We start from the raw sequence: 24,328 nt of genomic DNA, 5'->3' as shown, positions 1-24,328 counted from the left end.
TATCATGAATATGTTACACTGAGGCTGCAATCCCATACATAGTTATCCTAAGAGAAAACTATTTTATTCACTGGGGATTACTTCTAAGTAGATATGCATAGGGTTGCACTGTGAACAAAAGAGAGAATGATACATCTGAGTGTTTCAAAAAGGTACAAACAATTTATCAGACCTCAGGTTTACTTTGAAGCACCTGCTTTGAAGGACACTGTCCCCTTATAAATTCCTTATAAAGTTCCTATTTTTAGAAAGGTAATTGGACCAATAGGCTAGACTACAAATGCAGAAGTCTGTAATTCATATAAAGTTAACTGCTTTCTCTTCCCAGAAGGTAATTAACTTAGATTGTGCCTTCATAAATAGACAAGGTCTTCCCAGCAGACTAAATAATGGGGATGTTTTGTGCAAGAAATTGCAAATGGTGATGTATTATCTTATTGCTGTCTTGTTGACATGGAAGTATCCAAGAGTGGCTGTCAAGTCTGTTTTGATACTGAGGGAATGTGTGCCACCAGTCTGAATGGCAATTATCAATACTCTAGCCTTTCAAGGTGACACCCTCTGCTTTGTTAATACCAAACAGTGTGTTGGTCTTGGTCTTTCAGTTCCAATATTTGGGATAAATGAATGATCTGAAAAAGAGAAAGACCTGGAAGTGTGGAAGATGTGTTGCAAATTTTTATCATACACACAGCTTTGAAACACACTCTGGATAAAAAGGAATTCATGACAGGTACGACTAGTTTAATAGGAGGGGACACATAATTTAGAAACCTTTTAGGCATTTGCTAGGTAATACACCTTAAATATGAGTGTATTTTTAGTAGTTCTATAAAATTGTAATAAGCTTCCTAAATAGCATAGAAGGGGTAAGCAGGATATTTCTGTAGTTTGGCAGCATGTGATATTTGCTGCTTCACAGATGTCACAAAATCCAAGATGTCTTATGGTGAAGAGATTTTTTTTTTTTTTTTTGTCAGACTGGCATGTTTAATGTATAGCCTCTGGGTTAGTTTTGTCAGTAAGCAGTTATGTCACACTTGCCTCCTTTATCAGTTCATCAGACGAGGAGCTTCCCCCCCCCCCCGCCCCCATGATGAAGTCCATTTTAAAAATCTAGTTAAAAAACAAACCCTTCTGAACAAAAATTGAGATTCCATAAATTACTGAAGATCTGAGAGTTACCTGCCTGTTAAAGCAAACTTTATTCTCCATTGGCAAGGGAGGATTATGTTATGGTATAAAACATCTGGATCTGGAATTTCTTGTTAAATACTGGTTTTGCATGCCCAGAAACATGATATTTTAACCTATTAAAAAGTTCCCCTCTGAAGTCAACCATGTTTTTAACTTATGCATGTAAGCTTATAACCTCTTTACAGACGGACCACTTCTGTTATTTATTACAAATGGTCTTGTGGCACCTTAAGGGCTAAGAAAGTTACTGTGGCATAAGCTTTCATGAACATGGTCCACTTCATCAGATGCCTGAAGTGTCAAAAGTAAGTTGGCAGATACATGCATATGCTGGTGAGGAGGAGCGGGAAGTTATAAACAGTTAGGTCAGAGGGAATTCAAATGTAGTAAGTATAAAGGATGCTGATCAAATGGTTCAGTGGTGCTTTGCAGAGATGGTAGCTGTTACCCTCCTCTATGCAGTATGTTCTTAGGATGGTGGCAGTGGTTGTTGGTGGTTTTTATTCCAGGTTGAGTATCCTTATCCAGAAATCTGAAATACCCCAAAATCTAAAATTGTCCACATGGGTGGCTCAGATAGTGACATTTTTACTTTCTGATGGGTCAATGTACACAAACTTTGTTTCATGCACAAAACTATTAAAATGCTGTGTATAAAATTACCTTCAGGTTATGTTCATTAGGTACATATGAAATATAAATGAATTTTACGTTTGGACTTGGGTTGCGTCTCCAAAATATCTTATTACTTATATGCACATATTCCAAAATCCAAAATACTTTTGGTCTCAGGCATTTTGAATAAAGGATACTCAACCTGTATTATATTCAGTCCCTTAGAAATGATGTCTTGGAAGACTAGGGGACTAAAACATTTTACATCTGATGAAGTAAATAGTGTTACTAAAAATGTATGACAAAGGTCCAAAACACTCCAGAAATAATGTAGTTTGAGACTGCTTTAACTGCCCTGGCTTGGGGCTAGGGAATCCTAGGAATTGTAGTTTATTGTGTATCCAGAGCTCTGTGCCAGAGAAGGCTAAATGTTTCACATAACTACAATTCTCAGAATTCCCTTGCATTGAGCCAGGGCAGTTAAAGCAGTCTCAAACTGGATTATTTCTGCAGTGTGTTTTCAACCATAGTCAAGTTGTTTGTCTTTGAGACACCACAGGATTCTTTACTGGTTTTGCTGCAACATAATAACATGACTAGAAACTCTTATTATGCTTGAAACTATATATTTGTACTTCTTGCTCTAAAATCTGACTAATTATATTATTATTATTATTATTATTATTATTATTATTATTATTATTTATATGTTGTATGTGTGGGGGGTGTATGAAAAATATGAGACTCATATACCTGTGATAGATTTATTTTATTTTATATTTTTGGTGGTGTTAAGAAAATCTAAGGATGCATAGCTGAAAATTTTGTTTCCTTAATTCTTGATTGCACTTGGAGATCATTTCACACAGAACGCAAGACAGAGCCAGCTACTGGATTTATTGATGGAGATTTAATTGAAAGCTTTCTAGACATCAGTCGACCCAAAATGCAGGAAGTGGTGGCTAACCTACAGGTGAGATAAGTTTTTGAGGCAGCCTTTCTTATGAGTGAAAAAAAACCCTGAAAATTATGCTGGAACAAGTGCTATTAAAGTTAGCAGGACCTATTTCTGAATAAACAGAGAGTTGCAGTGATGAATATCTTAGGAAGAGATGTACATTCCTGCTACTGTTTCTTCAGAAGGTAGTACTTCTCTTGATGCTTTTTGCTTCTTTCAGATTGATGATGGCAGTGGAATGAAGAGAGAGGCCACAGTGGATGACCTGATCAAGATTGTGGAGGAACTCACCCGTATCCACTAGCTGGATGAAGAGAGATTTCCTAGCACCTTCCTCCATGCTAGCCTATGGAGTCTTTTCCCCCCTGCAGCTGGGACTCCCTATCCAGTTGCACTGTAACACTAGAGACAGTAGCAGTGTGCCTGGGTGGAAGTGGAGAATCTATATTATGAAGCCATTTCGCTGGGGACTTAGGGGTGCAAATGTTGGCTGTTGATGATATCATCCACTGCTTGGATTAGCTCATTCTGTGGCTCTCATCTGCCAACTCAATCCTGGTCCTAACCAGTTGTTCCTTTGAGCAACAGCTAGCAGTTGGCAAAGGTACGCCCCTTACCTAGACTCTTCCCACAACTCATTTGTTGTTGTCTTTTACTATCTTTTTAGATTTATTATTTTTTGTTGTTCCTTGTATTTTGAAGTGGGAGTCTTTCTTTTCTCTCCCCACCCCCATTTTCTTCTTCATCCATTTTTAATGCAACGTGGCTAGGTGGCATTAGGGAGATGGAAGTGATGCCTACTCTAGCTCATAGAGGTGCCTGTTTGGGTAAGAAACCCGAGTGTGGGTAGAAGGCCTCTCTACCCCCAGGCCTGGCTACTCATTCAGGGAGAAGGGGCTGAAAAACAAAATTTTCTGTTGTTGGCTTTGGAATTTTACCAAATAAAAGTAGTCCAAAAGGAAAAGGTTTGGTTACTGTTGTCATAATCTTCCTCTGCATTACTGTATAACAAAAAATATTTTTGATTAGATACTCTTCTGATTATAGCATTTCACTTATTTTATTCATTTCTAACCATGTGACCCTGTCTAATCTTTCTCTTAATCTTTTTCCATTAGTGTTTCTTTTACTCCAAAAATCTCTCTGTATAGGTAGGCTTACAAAGGAAGCCTAATGAGGCTGATAATTTAGTAGCAGAAGGGATGGATCACTGTTTGTTTTCTCTTTCCTGGCCAAAGAAATGTGATGTCAATACATGATTATCTTCCTTGTAATAAAAAATGATAGGCATATTCCCAAGGAGGAAAAAAAGAGCTTGGTTTTCAGTTGCACCAGAAAGCAGTATTCTAAGAGTGTCACAGTCTTTTCTCTACAGATGAAAGAGAGACCTTCACTAATTTTGGTCTGTTGCCTGCTACATGCTGTCCAGCCAAGGACAGAATACTTGCTAAATATCTCTTCACTTTTTAAAGGCAAAATTCCCAGTACTTGGAGTATTGTAGCATAAAGATTATGTCCTCTATAAATCCATCCCATGTGCCAGATGACCATCACTTCCCATCCCTTCAAAGAGATGCCAACGCACTGTTGCTAGCAGCCACTCAGGTTCATTATTTATGTTGCTGTAATTATGCTGCAGTTACTAAGATGAGATGCTAAGGTAGCTAGTGTCAAATACAGCTAATTCCCATAAGACATTCAGTGCTACAGAAAGTTTTCTAATGGAAGCAGAGTGTCAAGGAAGTGCTGTTTTTTTGAAGTTCATGTGCTGCAATCTAACTCAGGGCTCTCTAAACCTTTGTATGGAGCTCATGTCCAAGGAGCCTGATTGTACTCCCAGAAGGAATGATTAAGAGATCTGAGATTTCAGGGAAGAAAAGGAGAATGGCAGAGAGAAGAGGGAAAATACAAACTTGTCCACTGGTTACAACATTCTTATAATAACTATCTGGAGCGTGTACAGCTGAATGACATAAAAAGGCAGAAAGTTGTCTCACAGCTGAGCTGATGGAATAGTCCTGCTCCTCATCTGCTGCTGCTGTCAGGTGGGGATGGCTTCTCAGCAGAGGTGTTAGTGACCCTGCTTGTTGCTGAAGCATCTCCACAATGTGTTCAGCAACTCTATATGCATCCAATATGTCTGAAAGCAGTCATCACAAATGTCTTGTACTTTCCATGTTTCCTCTCATTGAAGAAAAACAGCCTCTGTTTCAGATAAAGAGTGTCTTGCATGTGAAAAGTCCACCCCACTCTTCTTCCTTGGGAAGTATCTGCAAATGCAGATATGGTACTGCTTCCTTATTTCGGTAATATCAATTACTTTTGTTTTCATTGATCAAAATACTTGAAGGTGCAAGCATGTTTAATTCATAATGAGCAACTGGGTAGAATATAGCTTGCAGGCTTCTGGTTATTTGTATTAGGACATCCCTAACTTGTTGCTGCCAGATGTGATGGACTGCAGTTACCATTATCCACAGAAAACAAAAAGGCTGAGAATTGGTGGAACACTTAGCCCATACTATTCGTACCTCACCCATAATGGCGCCTATCCTCCCAGTCATGAGAACAGTTTAGCCCTCTCTCTAAATATATGAATGTCCTTTTGAAACTTCTGTGTTAACATACTTCATGATGTGTTTATAATTTGTATAATTATTTTGTTAAATGTTTCTAACAAGAATTTTGTAGACAAGGAAGAAAAGCAACTAATTATTTGAACTTTACACACACATGCATCATGGTTTGTAACTAATGCAAGTATCCCATTAAGTCAGCAGCAGCTGCTATTGATGACCTGATGAAGTTTAGGGCTGCATTACATATTGATTATTATCAGGATCATTTTATAGATCTCCTGGGTTTGTACCACCTAAAAATGTTAATTAGGGCACGATATATGTAACAATTGTATCTGTGTATAAAGTTCTGCATGGATATGATTGTTACAATCTGTCAGTTTTACAAACACGTTAATTTGGGTTTACTTAGCAACCTTAACAATCCATTCTTCCGTCATCAGTACTTCAGTCTGTTTTGATGTTTGTGTAGACAATAACTTTGCTGATGTCATCATGTATCAAAGAAGTAATCCATATTATCCATTTTTTAATCCATAATGTCCAACCGAAACATTTCTGGTAATATTACAAAGGTGTATTCTGAAAGCATGACAGCAAGCAAGCTGAAATGACTTTATACATGCCTGGGAAATAGTCATCTTCTGCCATGTTGGCTGCAAAATTATCAGCCTACAAAGCTTCACAAAGGTTTGCAAAGCCTGTAAAATTTGGGAATCCAAAAGAAAGTTCAAATCAGGAGTCAGGATTCTCTGAGATAGGAGGAACATACTACAAGACCAAGAAGAAATAAAAACACGTTGGATGCAATACACCGAAGTGTTATATATAAAAGAGATGAAAAAATGAATGATGCATGGAATTAAGAACCATACGAAGATGAACCCCAAATTTTAGATAGTGAAGTGGAAGCTGCACTTAGAGAAATTGGAAATAATAAATAATCAGGAACAGATGATACTCCAACTGAACTGCTACAATCCATGCAGACAGAATAAACTCTACTGCCAACTAAAATGTGCCAACAAATATGGAAAATAAAACAGTCGCTAGTAGATTGGAAGTTATCAATATGCATCCCCATCCACAAAAAGGGGGACACAAAAGATTGCAACAACTTATAAAACAATAGCATTAATCTCCCATGCAAGCAACATTATGCACAATATTCTGCAACATAGACTCCAACCATACTTGGAGAGAGAAATCTAAGAGGTTCAAGCAGGGTTCAGGAAAAGAAGAGGCACCAGGGACTACAATGCAAACATATGATGGCTAAGGAAGCACCCTGAGAAATTCCAGGAAAAAAAACCACCACGTTATTTATTCCTGGAGAACAGAAGAAGTCCCAGCAGACTGGAGGAGGGCAAACCTAGTCCCCATCTTCAAAAAGGGAAAAAAAGAGGATCCCAACAATTATTGTCCAGTTAGTCTGACATCAGTACCAGGAAAGATTGTAGAGCAGATCATTAAACAGAGAGTCTGTGAACATCTAGAAGGCAATTCCATAATCATAAAAAGTCAACATGGGTTTCAGAGAAACAAGTCATGCCAGACAAATCTGATCTCTTTTTTTGATAAAACTACCAGCTTGTTAGATGAAGGGAATGCTGTGGATATAGTATACAGTAGAGCCTCGGGTTACGAAATTAATTCGTTCCGCGGCCGCTTTCGTAACCCGAACGGCTTTCGCAAGCCGAATCCCCATAGCCGCTAATGGGGAAAAGCCGCGATTTGGTGTAAAATCGCGCCGAAAAGCACCAAAAGTTTTTTCGGGACCCGAAAAAACTTTCGTAACCCGGATCAATAATTTCCTATGGGTTTTTTTCGGGTCCCGAAAAATTCGTAACCCGGGTATTTCGTATCCCGAGGTTCCACTGTATCTTGATTTCAGTAAGGCCTTTGACAAGGTTTCCCATGACATTCTTGCAAACAAACTTGTAAAATGTGGGCTAGACAAAGTAACTGTTATATGGATTTGTAATTGGTCGACCGGCCGAACCCCAAAAGTGCTCAACAATGGCTTCTTTTCATCCTGGAAAGAAGTGACCAGCGGGGCAAAGGGGTGAGGCAAGGCTCCTTTCTGTCACTCTACTTATCCAACTTGTACACAGAAAATACCATATGAAGAATAGGTTTAGACTCAGAAGAAGGAAGGGAGAAGATAGGAAAGAGTATCAACAATCTAAGATATGCAGATGAAACCATACTACTAGCAGAAAACATCGCAGACTAAAATAATTTGGAAATGGTATTTAATGCCTGTAAGGTTAAGTTATATAAATAAGAATTATTCAAGGTTATGTTGGAGAGGGTGTCAAGAGATAGGCACTTATATGCATATGTGGTGGGGTTGCAGAACCGTAAGGAAATTTTGGCAAATTGTATTTGAAGAGATAAAAGAAATAACAAAAATTGATTTAGAATTTTGTCCAAAGATAGCTTTATTATCTTTATATGATAAAACTAACTGCACCCAAGTTATAAAGGAATTAATTACAAATTTATTAACAGCGGCGAGATTAATGATAGCAAAAAAGTGGAAAGACCAGGGAGATTTACAAATACAAGATTGGTATAGAGAGATATGGCAAATAGCAATTAATGATAAGTTAACTAGTGGAATTAAGTTTAGAAGAGGAATAATCAAGAGAAATGATTTCGAAGCAATATGGAAAACATTTGTACAAAAGGTTTTAGTAAAAGAAGAAGGTGTCTTACCACCAGAGGAAGAGCTACAATTCTGGAGGTAGAGTAATAAGAAGATATTAGGCTCTGGTGATGGGGAGCACTTGGGGGAAGGGGGAAGCGGGGGGAGCGGGGGAATTATGAAAAGTATATGATGAAAAGAAATATGAATTAGATTTAGATAAAGTAGTAAAGAATGGAATATAAAGGGATATATTATATGTATGGGGGATATTATGTAAAAGTTTTTATATATTATTGTAAGGCGAATTAACCAATATTTTGTTTTATCAATTTATTATAATAACATTTATTAATTTCATTCTACTAATAAATATTTAAAAATGGAAAAAAAAAGGAAAAAAAGAAAACATCACAGACATGAAACAATTATAAGGGAAGGTCAAAGATGAAAGTGCAAAGGCAGACTTAATGCTGAATGTAAAGAAAACAAAAATAATGACCACAGATCTACATAAATTCAATATAGACAGCGGAGAGGAAGTCTAGGAATGGGTAGGGCAGTCATGAAAGAATTAGACAAGATCCTAAAGAGTAAAGATGTTCAACTGAATACGAAGGTTAAAATCACCCAAGCATTTGTATTCTCTACAACCATGTCTGGATGTGAGAGCTGGACAGTTTAGAAAGTGGAAATGAAGAGGATTAACTCACTTGAGATGTGGTGCTGGAGAGAGTGGTGAGGGTACCATGGACAAAGACAAACAAATGAGTCTTTGAACAGATCGAAGCCAGGATGATCAAACTGAGGCTGTTGTACTTTGGCCACATCCTGAGAAGGCATGACTCTTTAGAAAAGACAATAATGCTAGGAAAAGTAGAGGGTAGTAGAAAGAGAGGGAGGCCATATGCCAAATGGATAGACTCAACCAGAGAAGTCACAGGCATGCAATTGCAGGAACTAAGTACAGCAGTGGAAGACAGGATGTCTCATCCACATGGTCACCGTGAATCAGGGTCAACCTGGGGGCAGTTAACAACAACAAAGCTTCCCAATTGGATTTCTTAGTCTGCAAAGTTTCTACAGTGATTGTCAGCTTCCAAAGTGGGATTACAACTTGCAAGACAGTATTTCACTTCTTCGTAATGAATCTGCCTGACTTAAAACCTTCCATTTTGATTATCAGCCTGCAAAGTTTCTCGTTTGAATTTTTTTATTTAGCAAAGTTTCTATGATGATTTCTGGCTTGCTAAGTCTTCTGACTGGACAACATATGAACTTTTTAAGTAAATTGCTTATATTATTAATTTATGTCTTACATATTGGGGTGTTACATACAGTATAGCAAAGGTATTATTTGTTCATGAAATTAGTAATTAGAAATACATAGTGGATATTACAAAATCTACCTTTATTTTTTAAAATTAACATATATATCTTAGACCAATAGCTTTTCAACTTCTTACAAGTCCACCACATACGAAGGAAGGAGCCCTCCTTATCTTGACATCCCCAGCATTGGTTTAAAACATTCTTAGACATTTTCGACAACTAATTTGGAGTTAGATAGCATCTCAATATACAGTTGTCCCTTCTTATACATGAATTTTTTATACACGGATTCAAGCATACATGGTTTGAAAATGTTCCAATAAAGTATAAATTTCAAATATCAAACCTTGATTTTCCATTTTTTTATAAGGGACACCATTTTGCTATGTCATTATATTTAATGGGACTTGAGCATACATGGATTTTGTTATTCACGGGGAATCTTGGAACCAAACCCCAGTGTATAACAAGGGTCCACTGTAATCTTACATAAGTTTTCTTTTAAATTGCTGCTCAAAGTAAATTTTATATCATTGGAAATTTCCCCCCAAATTGTTATACCCAAAATGTTGGGTCCATCTTCTGTCTCTAATTTCAAAAACCATTTATACACGTTTTAAAATTACATATTCATCATCTTTAAAAGGTAACGGTTTCCCCTTTGATTTGATTGTCTAGCCATGTCTGACTCCTCCGTTACTAAGCCAAGGGAGCCAGCATTGTCAAAGACAACTCCATAGTCATGTGGCCAGCATGACTAAACGCCAAAGTGCAGAGAATGCTGTTACCTTTCCTGGTACCTATTTATCTGCTTGCACTTTGACATGCTTTCAAACTGCTAGGTTGGCAGAGGATGGGGCTAGCGACGGGAGCTCATTCCGTCAAGTGGCACATGGGTCTCAAACTGCCAATCTGCCAACCTTGCAATCATCAAATTCAGCATCTTTGCTGCATAAAATTCATTTTCTACAACCTCTATTTTTGCATTTCTCTCATCTTGATTAAATCTGTCCTTAAGATAGAAGGAAATAAATTACAATCTTTGTCTTCCTTAAGAAACATCTCTTTTGAGCTAAACTTCCAGCTGTCTAGTTCAAAGTACAAAACATCCTTTTAAAACAGCTATCTTCAATTTTTATCCCATTCTTTCCTTTGAAAAAATCTTCCTGCAGTGAGGTGGCTAATCTTATCTTAGGAAAAAGTATCTGCTTATACTTATACCAAACTTGTAAAAGAGCCTTTCTAATAGAATGATTTTTAAATTCAGCATGTGCCTTAATTTTATCATACCAAAGATAGCAATGGCACCCAATTTTTAAATCATGATCTTCCAAATTCCAAGAGCCTCTGTAGGTGATATCCACTCCTTCAGCCATAGACAACAATAGACCTTATAATACAATTTAATATTAGGAACGCCAAACCACCCCTTTCTTTAGCATCATACATTGTTTTAAATTTTATTCTGGGTTTCTTTTCTTGCCAAACAAATTTGGAGGTTTCTTTCTGGCAGTGCACAAAAGGTATTTCATTTCTTATAATGGGAATCATTTGAAAGAAAAATAAAAGCCTTGGCAAAATATTTGCTTTTATTACTGCAATTCTTCCAAAAGGGATGAATTTAACTTTCCCAGTTTTTCTAAATCTCTTAATCTCTTTCCATACTTTTTCACAATTGTTTTGAAATAGTAAACTGTTATTCTTTATAATTATGTCCCAAACATTTAATCCTCCTTTTTTCCACTTGAAATTTGAAAGAGCCATTAATTCATTTTCCTCTTCTGGGGACATATTTTTAGTCAACAATTTTGTTTTATCACAGTTCACTTTGAACCCAGCACATGCCTCAAACGCCTTATTTCTCCCCCAGAAAAGCCTTCATTCAATCCAATGTGTTTTGTGTCATTATCACAAGGTCATTCACATAAGCCCTCAGCTTATACTGTACTTTTTTAAAACCCTCACTCCACAGATTCTGTCATCTTGTCTGATATCTCTCGGGGTTTCCAATGCCAAAATAAACAGCAAAGTTGAGAGTGAACAACCTTGTCTAGTTTCCTTTTGTATTTCAATCAATGTTGCATTACCATTTACTTAAATCTGGGCCTTTTGAACTGAATGGTATTTATTTGTTGTTAACTGCCCTTGATTCAGTCCTATCTCATGGCAACCCCGTGTATGAGACATCTCCAAGGCCACCTATTCTCCACTCCTCTGCTCAAGTGCCATAGATTCATGTCCATGGCCTCCCTGTTTGAGTCTATTCATCTGGCATGTGGTCCACCTCTTTTTCTACTGCCCTCCACCTTTCCAAGTTTGGCTTGCCTTCTTATGATGTGGCCAATATATGACAGTCTCAGTTTCGCCATCTTGGCTTCCAGGGGGATTTCTGTTTGTTTTTTGGGCTGTCCACAGTATCCTCAGCACTCTTTTCCAGCAGCACATTTCAAATGAGTTGAATCTTTTCCTATTCTTCACTGTCCAGCTCTCAACATCTGTACGTGGTAATGAGAAATACTATGGCTTGGGCAATTTTGATTTTAGTGCTCAGTTGTATGTCTTTGCTCTTTAGGATCTTCTCTAGTTCTTTCATAGCTGCCCTTCCCATTCCTAATCTTTTTCTTCATTGTCTAGATTGAATTTATGTAGTTCTTCCATGGTCATGAGTTTTGTTTTCTTCGTGTTCAGCATTAAGCCTTATTGTTTCAAGTCTGTGATGTTTTCTGCTAGCAATATGGTATCTTAGGCGTTTATCAGACGAGGTCTTTGCAGCTCAGATCCGGGGCTTCTGCAGATCGGGCGATTCGCATTCACGTGATAACGAGAATGTATTTTCATACCTGGTCGCTGTTCCGATGCCCTTCCGAACTGACGGGGAATCGAATCGAAGGAAGTCACGTGATGCGGATTCAGGCAAAGCGGAGTGAGTGCAAATTGTATTTCCACATCAGTGCATACCATGATGATTCAACGATTCGAATTGGGACCCTTGCGCATGGTCAGTGGGGCTCTGGACGCATCCTGAACCTTTGCACTTCCGGAGTGAAGAAGGGAGCCTGGTTCCACTTTCATGGGAATGACAGCTTCACCTTTCTTCCTCCCTTCTAGTTTCCCATCCCTGGTAGCCAAATTCAAAGGGTCCTCCATGTCAGAGCCCCGATCCATTTCAGCCACATCGACATCTATCCCAGTGGTCTCCAAACTGTGCCCTTTAAAGGATCCTGGACTTCAGCTCCCAGAAGCCTCAGCCATGTTGGCCAATAGCCTGGGATTCTGGGAGCTGAAGTCCAAAAGCCCTTAAAGAGCTATATCTATATCTATATCTACATCCATCCTCCTGTCATTCAGTTGCCTTCTCTTAAGTTGCATCCCCACTGGGGAGATAATCCAGTTTAACTCCAGTTAAACTGTCCTGGCTCAGTGCTATGGCATTCTGGGAACTGTAGCGTCCAGAGACATTGAGCCTTCTCTGCCAGAGAGCTCTGGTGCCTCAGCAAACTAATTACCTAAATAATAATAATAATAATTATAATTATTTTAAAAATAAAGTTTTACTATTATGGGAGTTGGAGTTTGTTGTGGGGTCCTTGGCTCGAGGCTATGGAATTCTGGGAGTTCTATCTCTCCCTCCATCCTCATGTTTCATTTCCTTCACATCTATTTCAAAAACATTAGTATACATCCTTAGGATAGATGTACATGTGGATGAAATGGATGGGGGCTCTGACATGGAGGATCCCTTTGAATTTGGCTGCCAGGGATATGTGTGTGTCTGTGTGTCTGTGCATATATGAGATAGATGTGGAGATTGACAGGAGGATAGATGTACATGTGGATGAAATGGATGGGGCTCTGACACGGAGGATCCCTTTGAATTTGGCTGCCAGGGATATGCCAGGCTGCTCCGCAAGAAGTTGCAGTGAGGAGGGAGAGGGAAGCAGAGAGAGAGCTCCAATGGAGCCCCGGTTGCCCTGAAAGCGAAAAGGGCCACCAGAAGTAAATGGGGCAAATTGCAGCAGGGCATCATGGGAGATTTGCAACCCGGGGGTCTTGCGATGGTGTTCAGGAGCACAAGCAAATTGGGATTCCACACCAGACCAATTTGCAGTGAGATCGAACAGAGCCCCAATGCGAATCGCGTCAATCCACTTATTTAGCGAACTCACCAAAACCCACCAAAATGAGGAGCCAGTAAGGATTCAGTTCAGAGGTGCTGTGGAAGGGGCTCACATTTAAAACTACCAGCTATGAAAACACATTCTCATTATCACGTGAATGCGAATCGCCCGATTTGCAGAAGCCCCGGATCTGAGCTGCAAAGACCCCGTCCGATAAACGCCTTAGATTGTTGACGTTCCTTCCTCCTATCTTCACTCCTCATTCTTCTGAGTTTAAACCTACTATTTTTATGATGTTTAATGCATACAAGTTGAACAAGTAGGGTGATAGAATGCATCCTTGCCTGATCCCTTTGCCAGTTGGGATCCAATTTGTTTCTCTGAACTCTGTATTTCAAAGTCCATTCTCTCCAGTGTCTGAAATAAGGAATTCAAATAAATATTGAGCAATGTTTCTATAAAAACAAAATAGCCTTTTTACCATTATGATGTTCCAAATATGTGATGATATTAAGAACAGTAATAATTGTATACATGCATAAGGTTCTGCACAAATGTGATTGTTACATGTTATAGTCAGCACAGAACATGTTGCTTGCTATGTGGAAGCGTCTTCTGAGCAAAAGAGCAAAAGAGCAAAAGAGGCCTATGTATATTGCAGAGAGACAGTGTGGTATAGTGGTTGGACTATGACTCAAGATCAGAGTTTGAATCCCTGCTCAGCCATAGAAACCTGTGGAGTGACCCTGACCAAGTCACACTCTCTCAGCCTCAGAAGAAGGAAATAGCACCCCCCCCCCGAACAAATTGAAAGCCCTGTGATAGGGTTGCCATAAGCTGGAAACTACTTGAAGGCACACAACATCTAATTGGTCTTCCCATGTTTCAAAAACAAATGTAATTGATTTTTTAAAGTGTGTTAAAAACTAATCCTACAGACACTTATCCTGGAAGCAGATCCTGTTAAATACAATTGGGCCCTGCCTCTGAGAAAATATATTCAGGGCTGCAGTGAAAACATCTCCGCCAGTAGAAAGCTTGCATGTAAGAAAGATTTTAGCTTTCTTTTCACTGCTTTGGTTTATTTATACAAGAAAATATTCTGAAGCAATCCAGAAAAACTTTAGAACTGAAGATAACTTGGAGATTTAGTCCAACCCTCTGCAACACAGGTGAGATTTTATTTAGCACGTAGACCAGTTGGTCTAAATTAGCAAGATCATTGGATATTATGTTGAGTTTGGAACCAGAACAATGGTATAGTGTTTTGAATGTTGGACTATGACTCTGGAGACCAAGATTTGAATCCCTGCTCAGCCATAAAAACCCACTGGGTGACAAGTAACATACTGTCAGCCTCAGAGGATGGCCATGGCAAACTGCTTCTGAAGAAACATGTCAATAAAACCCTGTGACAGGGTCACCATGAGTCACACAATTCAGAGATTAGCATTTCTAAGCAAGGGATAGTTCCCACCTGATGCCACAAAACACAGGCACAGCCTCTGCTCTGGATGGCTTTATTTTTAGAGAAATTATTGGACAGATTGAAAGTTAATACCAATGACAAATAAGTAGAGAGCCTTCATGTTCAGAGGACCCCATGTAACAAGGGACAAAACGGGGGATACCTGCTTGGAGGCATCCCAGAAGCTGATGGCTGGCCACTGCTGCAAAAATTATACTGGACTAGCTTAATCTTTGATCTGAGCAAGTAGCTCTTTTTTGTGTGTCTTCCACCTACACTATTTTGTGTGCTTTCAGTTCTCACACCCACCTGACTTAACTTCTCACAGATACAAAGGTACATAGAGCTGGGGGGGGGGGGGCGGGATAATTGCCCAGCTGTAGATCCTTTGCTGCCTTGCCTCCCAAGTGGAGCAGCTCTTCACCACAGACCATTTGGAAGGAAAACAGCTGCCTGCAGAATTCGGAAGAAGAGCTTGTCTATCTTTGTGCTTTGTTTCTCTCTCACAGGATAAACACTGATTTGGCAGAATGCATGGAAGGCTGATGTGGTCATAGTTCAAAGAAAGAGACACAGCCTACTCTTTATCTGCCTAAGGAAATGTGCAGCTATTTTGACTTTCCTTAATGGATTTTTTCTGGGAAGAAAAAAAAAAGGGGAAAACACAGGAGGACTGAAAATGGAAAGCAGCAGTGTCTGGATCGCCCACAAATATCCATGAACGAAGCAGGGTAGGATACATTTTTACTCATGCTTTCTGATTTGGAAGGGCATGTGCAAGAGTACAACTAAGAAGGACCACTTGATGATGAACTTTCTTTTTCTGAGGATCAGTTTTTTTTGTTGTCCTAACAGCCATTCCTTATATTGCTTCATGAGCTATTTACTATTTAGTTTATTGAAAGCATTTTTATATTGCTTCTCTGCACACAAGAGCTCCTAAGGCAATGAATTAATACAAACCAATTAAAACAATACATGGAGAAAAACATTTTTAAAACACATTAAAATACTTTTTAAAAACTCCTAAAAGAAGTCTAAAACTTTCCTAGAATCTAGTTCTGAAACAGTTAAAACAGCAATTACAAAAATTGAATGCCATGTGGAACAGCACTGTTTTGGCTGACTGCTGGAAGCTTTAAAAAGATGGTGTCAGCCTAACTTTCTTAGGGGATGATCATTCTCAGGAATCCCAGGAAGATAGATGCGGGATCTAGATGATGAAAACAGATATAATTGCATTTGCATGTGTCTGGGCTGTAGGCAGCCCATAACCACTCAGGTAGCCTGCCTGCAGTGCAACCCGGACTTCTCACGTGGTTTTTTCAAGAATGGGATTACATTACAGTAGTCTAATTGAGAGGTAGCTAAGGCATGAGCCACTGTGACCAGATCTGCCTTCCCCAAGAAAGGGTGCAGCTGGATCAGCAGATGAAGCTGGGTAAAGGTGATCCTGGCCACTGCAGCAACCTGGCTTTCCAAGAGCAGCACTGCGTCCCAAGCTCCCAACACATCTTCAAGCTACAAACCAGATCTTTCAGATGGGACCAACCACACCCAGAACAATCTGTAATCCCTCTCCCAGGGTGGTTTTCTTACTGACCAGCAGCACTTCTGTCTTGTCTGGACTAAACCTCAGTCTATTCACCTGTATCCAGTCTTTGATTCAGTGCTGCCACAGCCTCTTTGGCATCCATTGTAAGGGAGAAATTGAGATGGGTATCATCATCATATTGATTGCAGCCAGTCCCAGAGCTCCAGATTATCTCTCCCAGCAAGTAGATGTTAAAAAGCATAGAGGATAGTATTGATCTCTGTGGAATCCCCACAGAGGCAAAAAGCTAAACAATTGTCCTCCAGCAACACCCTCTGGGAATGTTCAGCCAAGAAAGACCAGAACCACTGTGAAACAATGCTCCCCAGTCCTTTATCAGCCAAAAATCTGCTGAAGGATCTAGGAGGACTAATAGGGACATACTTCCCCTGTACAACTCTCTGTGTAGGTCATCCACCAAGCTTACCAAGTCTTCACTCATAGCTTCAGTGTCTCCTGACCCACAAAATTTTGTAGGCACATTGTGTTGCAAATTGTCACAGTTGGGGTGGGGGGGGGGGAGTAGTGAGACAGTTTTCATGGGGGGGGGGGGAGGGTTTGGCCAGTAACTTTAAACAAGCTTTCTGTAGGGGTAGGGAATTCTAGATAATAACAAAAATACCTCCAAATTGAGAAATTTTAATTAGAAAGTGTGTTGTGAAGCTTCCCCAAAACCAAACCAGTTTAAAATACAGTATTTTCCACATGCAAAATAGTTGTCTAAACTAAATAACAGTGACTAGAAAATCAGTGCATATTGTGCAAGTCATCCCAGTATAGTGATTTGAGCTGATAATAAAGTTGAATGAGTAGTGGTTTCTTTGCAAACTTGGGGAGGAACAATCAACTTGAAATTCCTTCCAATATGTTACTTTCAAAAGCTAATATTACTGAACTTGCTTTTCTCTGGTGAAGCACTGGAGGATATCACACAACTGAAATTGGAAGTGTAATCCAGTGTCATCCTGAACGCAATCATGCGTATTCACGTTATTGCGCGAAAGGTTACCACACGCGATCGCTGGCAGTCCGAATGCACTCCGTACACAATCACACGTCAATCCACAGTTAAGTAAATTCGATGAACTAGCGAAGTCACAAACCCTACTCCTAGGCAACTTCACATTCAGTGCGCTGTTGTTTGGTGTGATGTGCATGTCTCCTTTGGTCTTGTTTCCCCCTACCATCTGGAAGGGAGGGGGTTCCCATGAAGCCATGCTGCAATTCCGCTTCAATTTTGCTTCCGCTTGTCCTTCAGCATTGCTGGGGGGGGGGGGGGGGGCTGCTGCCTACTAATTAAGAGGCATGGACCAAGAGCTATTGGATAACTATTCTATTCACATTTTAACGTGACAAGAGTGAATATATGCTTGTTTTAATGTGAATAGAGCATGTTCTTTCAACCATTCTTCCCACCCACCCCTTCCAACCTCTTTTGTAAATTGTAGGGTTCCTTGGTTCCTCTCTCTCACTCGCCTAAATATGCTATGCTCCAGTCATCTGGAGTCTCACTGAGCATGTGCAAGGTGCCAATTCACAATTAAGAACCCACCAATGTGATGGCTTACTTTGCACAGAATCTGGGTCGTGTTCGGAGAGGCCATTACAGTGAATTTAAGGTGTGATAAGTAATCACTTAATTGCGTGAATTTTCAAACTGACCTCACTATCTTCTCTTTCGAAATTGAGAGCTTCTTGTCCCGTTTGTTAAACTCCACTGAGTCCCTGTATGGTTTCAGCATATGTGTCAAAGATGAGAATTAATGTTTACAGCTGTAAGCACCAAATGTGAGTCCTGGAGCATACAAAGGGTACCTGCATGGAAAGACTTCCTTGTGTGAGTACAATGTTTTAGCAAGTCCACGAAGTGTTAGGGTGGGTTTTTGCAGGATTGTACCATATCTTTTTCTTTGTATAACTGAACTCTATCTAAATGCTCAACTTCAATACTAGAAACTTGGGGACTGAAGAAAAATTTCCTTGGGGAGAGGACAGAATTCTTTCTGGGGGGCCGTGCCTGTGTTCCTTTCTCATTGCTGCACCCTTCAAACAAGGGAAGGGACCTCAAAGGTCATCTGCTGCTTCTCTAACAGGGGGGTGTCTAGTTTCTGCTTAAAAGAAGACTACCATCTTTCAAGGCAGTCTGCTCTTTTGTCAATGCACTTGTACTTAAGTGTAGATTATCAGTGGTTCAGCTGGAGCAAATACTCCATGGAAACAAAATGTGGGGGTAAACAATGATCAGAAAGCAAAGGTGTCACTATCTCAGCCACCCATGAAAAATGGTTTGATATTCTGGGTCCACCAATTCGCCTATGCAGTGAGAAAGAGGGAAAGAGCCAGTGTGGCCTAGTGGTTTGAGCACTGGACTACAACTCTGGAGACCAGGGTTTGAATCTAGGCTTGGCCATGACCTCAGCCTCAGAGGATGGCTGTGTCAAAAACCCCTCTGAACAAATCTTGCCAAGAAAACCCGGGGGTAGGTGCAACTTGAACATGCACAACAAAAACAACATGTGGATGTACATAGACTGCTGGCCAGCCTCTCCAAAGTCACCATGGGCTGCCCACGCTAGAGCTTAAAGAAATCCTTTGGTAGGACCTGGAGACACCTGTTTGTGTGCCTGTGTGATTTTTGTAGGCAGGAAAGTGACAAATGAGGAAACCTCTGACATCGGAGCCTGTGCCTTCCTTCCCCCTCTTTCTGTTTTTCTGGAAGGGGGCCCACCTTTGCTGGCCCTGAGGAGGGGCACCCTCTGCTCTCCCCCTTTGACACATGCCTGCCTCCCCTCCCCTCCGCCTGGGAAGAAGACAGGCTCTGCTCCAGCTCCTCTTTGGCACAGCTGGGAAAGCAGCCTGGAGAAGCAGCGGGAGAAGGAGGGAGGCAGGGGGCTGCTTGAGCCTTGCCAGATGTGGGGAAGGAAGGAGGCTCCAAGGAGGGCTGGGGAGGGGGTCTATATGTGTGCCTTGGAGGGGGGGAGACCATCCTCTTCCCAGCCACACAGACAGAGCTGCTCTGTCTGCAAGGCTGGGATCCCCATCTCCTCTCCTCTGGTGCCCCTTTGGGGAAGGGGAGGGCCATGTTTCCACTCCTCATCCCTATGGGTTGGGGGGGGGGCTGAGCAAGCTGAGCCTGGCTGGTGGGGAAAGAGGAGGAGGAGGAGGAGGAGTCTCTTCCCCAGCTGCCCCCAGGGTCTGGCTGTCCCCTCCCCTCCCCTGCCCTGCAAAGAGAGCCCCCAGCCTCATCCTTGAGGGGAAGGCCAGTCCTTCCAGACAGGGCAAGCCATGCTGCAGTAGGGGGCCTGAGGGGAAGGGAAGAGAAGGAAAAGAAAGTGAGGAGGAGGAAGGCAAGGAAGGCGCTCTGGAGGGAGCATCCATCTGAGGGGACATGTTTGCCCAGCTCCTCTGCCAGGCAGCTTGGCTCTCTCTGCTGCTCCCAGGGCCCCAGGGGAGAGTCTACAGTGGAAGGAAGAAGGGGGCCAGCTTCGCCCTGGAGAGGTACCTTAGTTCTTCTCCCCCCTCATCCCCACTCCCCCAGCCCCTCTCCCCTCTCCCTCCTCCTGGAGGATTTGCACAGCGCTGTATACCTTTTTGTTAGTTGTCACTGATGGCTTACTTCTCATGTTGCTTTTGTTTGATAAGACAGGTGTCACAAAGTCCATACCAAAGGTGTGGGTGACAGAGTATTTTGGAGAGAGATTAATGGGTTTAGGGGCACCCTGAACTGGCCCAGACCTTGGGTGCTGGGCTCAATTCGACCCGGCTGAGGGGGACCAGAGGTCGTGGTCCTCCTCTTTTCCACTGTCAAGGAGGACCAGGCATCCCCAACATGGAGGGGGCCTCCTAGAAGAAAGGAGGACAAACCAGAGCTTACCACACTCAGGCGTGCGTCTTAGGCCTGCTCTAAATGGAGGGCGTTTGGGGATTCTCCTGGACAGAAGGAAGGAATGGAGGGCATGCCCAGGCAAATGGAGGAAAATTCTGGTCCCCCTGCATATAAATTTCAAGGCATGCTTCTTAGTCAGGCTCCAAATGGAGGACATTTGGGAATTCCTCCAGGACAGAGGGTTGAAATGGAGGAGAGGTCCTGGGAAAGGAGGACCTCTGGTCACCTTGAGAGGAGCAACATCCAAGAGCATGTAGTGTGCCCTGCCTTCCCTTCTTCTTCATCTTCTGAGCATCTTTTGTGCATGTATCAAGAGAGGCAGCAGTGCTAAAGTATTTTGTCTCAGTCCATCCCTTCTTTTCATCCATGTCATTCCTCAGGCAGCACTGACTGCACTCTGCCTTCTTCATTCCCACCTTCTCCTATGAAATGGGCCAGAATGACTCCAAGGGCCCGAAGCTGGACCATTGGATTGACTGGAACATTGTCTGGGCAGCTGCAACTGAGGGACTGGGCATGGGGTGCATAAGAGATGGAGTGATAGTGTACTTGCATCACTGTCCACCCAAACACAGGTGTCTCCCCCCACAATTCAGGTTTATTCTCCTTTAAATGGTTGCTTGCCTTCCAGAGTTCTGGCTTTGTGTGTTTGGAAAGCTCAGGAAGGCATTCACAGTAGCATCTTGTGCTCCAGGCAAATGATTTAGACAGCCTATCCTCACAAACATGTTTCGATACAAGAAAAACAACAACAACCTGTGGGCAGGAAGGCTATGTGTATTTAGCCGTTGCTGTGGTTCTGTGCCTGCCTTTTCATATATCCTGGTGACAGTTTTCTTTCCTTGTGCTATTGCTTTATCCTCTTCTGTTTTTATTCCAGCACACCAGGCTCTTTGCCTTTTGGCAGTTATATCTGTCCTTGTCATGTGGTCTTGATATGAAACCAGGACTATTGTTATGTTCTCCACCACAGGAACAGACAAATCAAGTAACAAGCCCACAGTGGTACCTTTCCTTAACAAATAAGGCAGCACTGCAACATGGCATGTGGAATTGTTTGCACAACTACAACAGGGGTGGGAACCTGTGGCCCTCCAGATGTTTCTGGACAGCAATTAGCTTTGCTTGTTGAACTGCAACTCCCCTTATCAGTGGTTAGGGCTGATGGGAATAGCAGCCCAACATCTAGAAAGCCCCACATTTCTCACTTCTGCTGTATAGGTTACCTTGATTCTTTAGCTTCCTTGTGCTACCTTTGTAGTCTCCACAGCCCAGGAATGGTTGAACTGTGCAATTTCATTTGGTGTGCTTTTGTAAGCAGCTCCTTCTGCCATTCGAATACATGATAGGTTTTTTTTAATGGCAGGGAGAGAACCTAGTGCTTCTTGGTTAGGGCATCTTAGTGATGCAACTTGATAAATTGACACCTTGGCTTGCTCCATACAGGGGGTTAAGTAGTTGCATGCCAACTTGCAGTTTGAGCATTCTGGCAACCTACTAAATTTACTAAATACTTGGAAATTTATTGCATATCTCAGAAACTGTCATACTGTTTGTTTTATATTCCTAGACGTCGCCTTGGTCCACATGTTTGCCTCTCTGGTTTTGGAAATGGCTGCTGTCCTGGGTGGATACCAGCTCCCGGCAGTGGACAGTGCACTCTACGTGAGTACTTCTGTGGCTGAATCTGAAGTGAAACTCTCTGCCTTGAAGGTTCTCAATCTGAGATAAAATAATCTTCTAGCACTCAAAAAATTCAAAATGGATGATAAATGTAGAGCCAGTAGATAGAGCCATAGGTGATTCAGGTAGCTATAGCTTCCATCCATATCCAACCAACCACGAGGGCCACTTGTTTAAGGCTACTGCCACACTGCAAAATTAATCCAGTTTGACATCACTTTAACTGTCATGGTTCCATTTTATGGAATGCTGGGATTTGTAATTTGTTGTGGCACCAGAGCTCTCTGAGAGAGAAGGCTAAATATCTCACAAAACTACAAATCCCAGAATTCATAGCATTAATTCATGGCAATTAAAGCAGTGTCAAACTACATTAATTCTGCAGTATAGATGCAGCCCCAGTCAGGCTACATCCCATTGCCACAATTAATAATTGGATGCCAGAGTTTTCATTGGCTTAACAATAATTATCTTGGTCTGCTGAGAATTGTAATTTTCTGAAAGGAGTTAAGAGAGTGAGGTATCTATCAGTTATTTATCATTAAACCAAACTACCATTCCCAGGATTTTTTGGGGAGACACTATGATAAATAAAGTACCATATAAAATCAATTTAACTTTGTAGTGTTCTATAACATTAATAAGACTTTTATTGTATGTGCCCTGACAGCTGGCAAGGGGAAGGCTGAAAAACTCTCAGGGTTATGTGTAGATAAGTCATCTCTCATCACAGACAGATTTTCTGTATCATTCTTCTGTACCATGTATGATGCCATGGCACCACATCTGACAAAACTAGATTTTCCCATTGTAGCATTGCTGAGCCATAATACTGTGCCAATATGAAATCCTACTGCATCTGTTCACAAAGCTGGTGCTCCCCATTGGAGTTACTCATTTGTTCATACAATGACATATAAGACCCAGCTGGTGGCTTCTGCCAGTTGCTCTCATTCACTTCCACCATCTAACAATTGAAGATGAGAGCACCAGGCCCACCAAACATTTTGGGGAACCGTATTTGACAGCTCTTCTTTTACTGCCCTTATTATTCCCAGTGAGCTCAAAGCCAGTTTTGTTAGATGTAGTGCCATGGCATCATGCATGTACAGAAGAATGATGCAGAAAATCTGTCTGTGATGAGAGATGACTTATCTACACATAACCCTGAGAGTTTTTCAGCCTCCCCCTTGTACAGAGCCCTTTCTCTGTACCAACTCAATACAGTATTGATTCTATGTGAGTGTAATATCATAACTTTTCTTTCCTTGAATAATGTTAAAAACATTTTTACCTGATGAGGAAACATTCATATTTCAAAAGCTTATGCTAAGAATTTTGTGCCTTCGTAGTTGAGCTAATGAATGCATTGAAACAATATACATTTTTGTTAGTTGTGACTGGTGGCTTACTTCTCATGTTCCTTTTGTTTCATAAGACAAGTGTGACAAAGTCCATGCAAAAGGTGTGGGTGACAGATTATTTTGGAGAAGTATTAATGGATTATTGGCCATAAAACTAGCACTTCAAAAAAGACATACACTTGTATTATGAGTGTACTTCCAGATGGCTTTGACTTTAAAAAAAAAAAAGCAGTAGGGTTTCATACTGTAATAATCTACACTATAAGTGAGAGAAAGACAGAATATAAATTTATTAAATAAATGTATCTTGGCAGTCAGAATATGCAGCTTTTGAACACAATGGGAACTGTGCTTTGGTGAAGGAGTTAAGGAGCCTCTGTCAAAGAATTCTCAGTACTGTCACAAAATTGCATCAATACCTTGGAAGAAGCTCTATATATGATGAAGCCAAGAAAACCTCATCATAGGTTCACCTTAGGGTTTCCATAAGATGGAAACAACTTGAAGACATAAAACAATAACAACAACAGCAAAACACAGAAGTACCAACACAGTAAAAAGACTGTGCAGATATATATTTGTCTTGTCTTTCTGTTTGTCTATGAGCAAGGCATTTCAAGGAGCCACCTTGTGTGCACTTTCTTGGGAGTAAGCACCACCAGAACCCATGGGACTTCCTCTCAAAGCTTGAAAGGATTGGACTACAAGTAATAATTTCATCTGTAATGCATTACTTTTGGGGGTAATGAAGGCACAACAATGCTTATTTTCAAAATAGCATTGTAACTGTTAATATTACTACTATAGTGGGTGGGTGTAACTCCTACCAAGTTGACTTTGACTTATGGTCTTCTTCTAAGATATAGAGGCTTCACTTACACCAC

At 41.0% G+C, this 24,328-nt stretch overlaps 2 protein-coding genes across 2 annotated transcripts in view; both read left to right on the top strand.

Moving 5' to 3' along the window:
* DDB1 (damage specific DNA binding protein 1) overlaps nt 1-3,734 on the top strand; it is a 36,096-nt gene extending 32,362 nt beyond the window's left edge. The window contains exons 26-27 of the mRNA XM_089520724.1: nt 2,662-2,785; nt 2,991-3,734. Coding sequence (XP_089376850.1) covers nt 2,662-2,785; nt 2,991-3,074 — 208 coding nt within the window. The 3' untranslated portion in view covers nt 3,075-3,734. The remainder of the gene's footprint in view (nt 1-2,661; nt 2,786-2,990) is intronic.
* Nucleotides 3,735-19,777: 16,043 nt separating this feature from the next.
* Nucleotides 19,778-24,328, top strand: part of VWCE (von Willebrand factor C and EGF domains) — a 38,444-nt gene continuing 33,893 nt past the window's right edge. The window contains exons 1-2 of the mRNA XM_089520723.1: nt 19,778-20,009; nt 21,968-22,062. Coding sequence (XP_089376849.1) covers nt 19,900-20,009; nt 21,968-22,062 — 205 coding nt within the window. The 5' untranslated portion in view covers nt 19,778-19,899. The remainder of the gene's footprint in view (nt 20,010-21,967; nt 22,063-24,328) is intronic.

The sequence above is a fragment of the Sceloporus occidentalis genome, unplaced genomic scaffold (assembly GCF_023333645.1).
Source record: "Sceloporus occidentalis isolate IW3139 unplaced genomic scaffold, rSceOcc1.0.p SCAF_4, whole genome shotgun sequence".
Classification (NCBI taxonomy): Eukaryota; Metazoa; Chordata; class Lepidosauria; order Squamata; family Phrynosomatidae; genus Sceloporus; species Sceloporus occidentalis.
The sequence above is the reverse complement of the archived record's forward strand: the minus strand, read 5'-3'. Positions and strand labels throughout refer to the sequence as shown.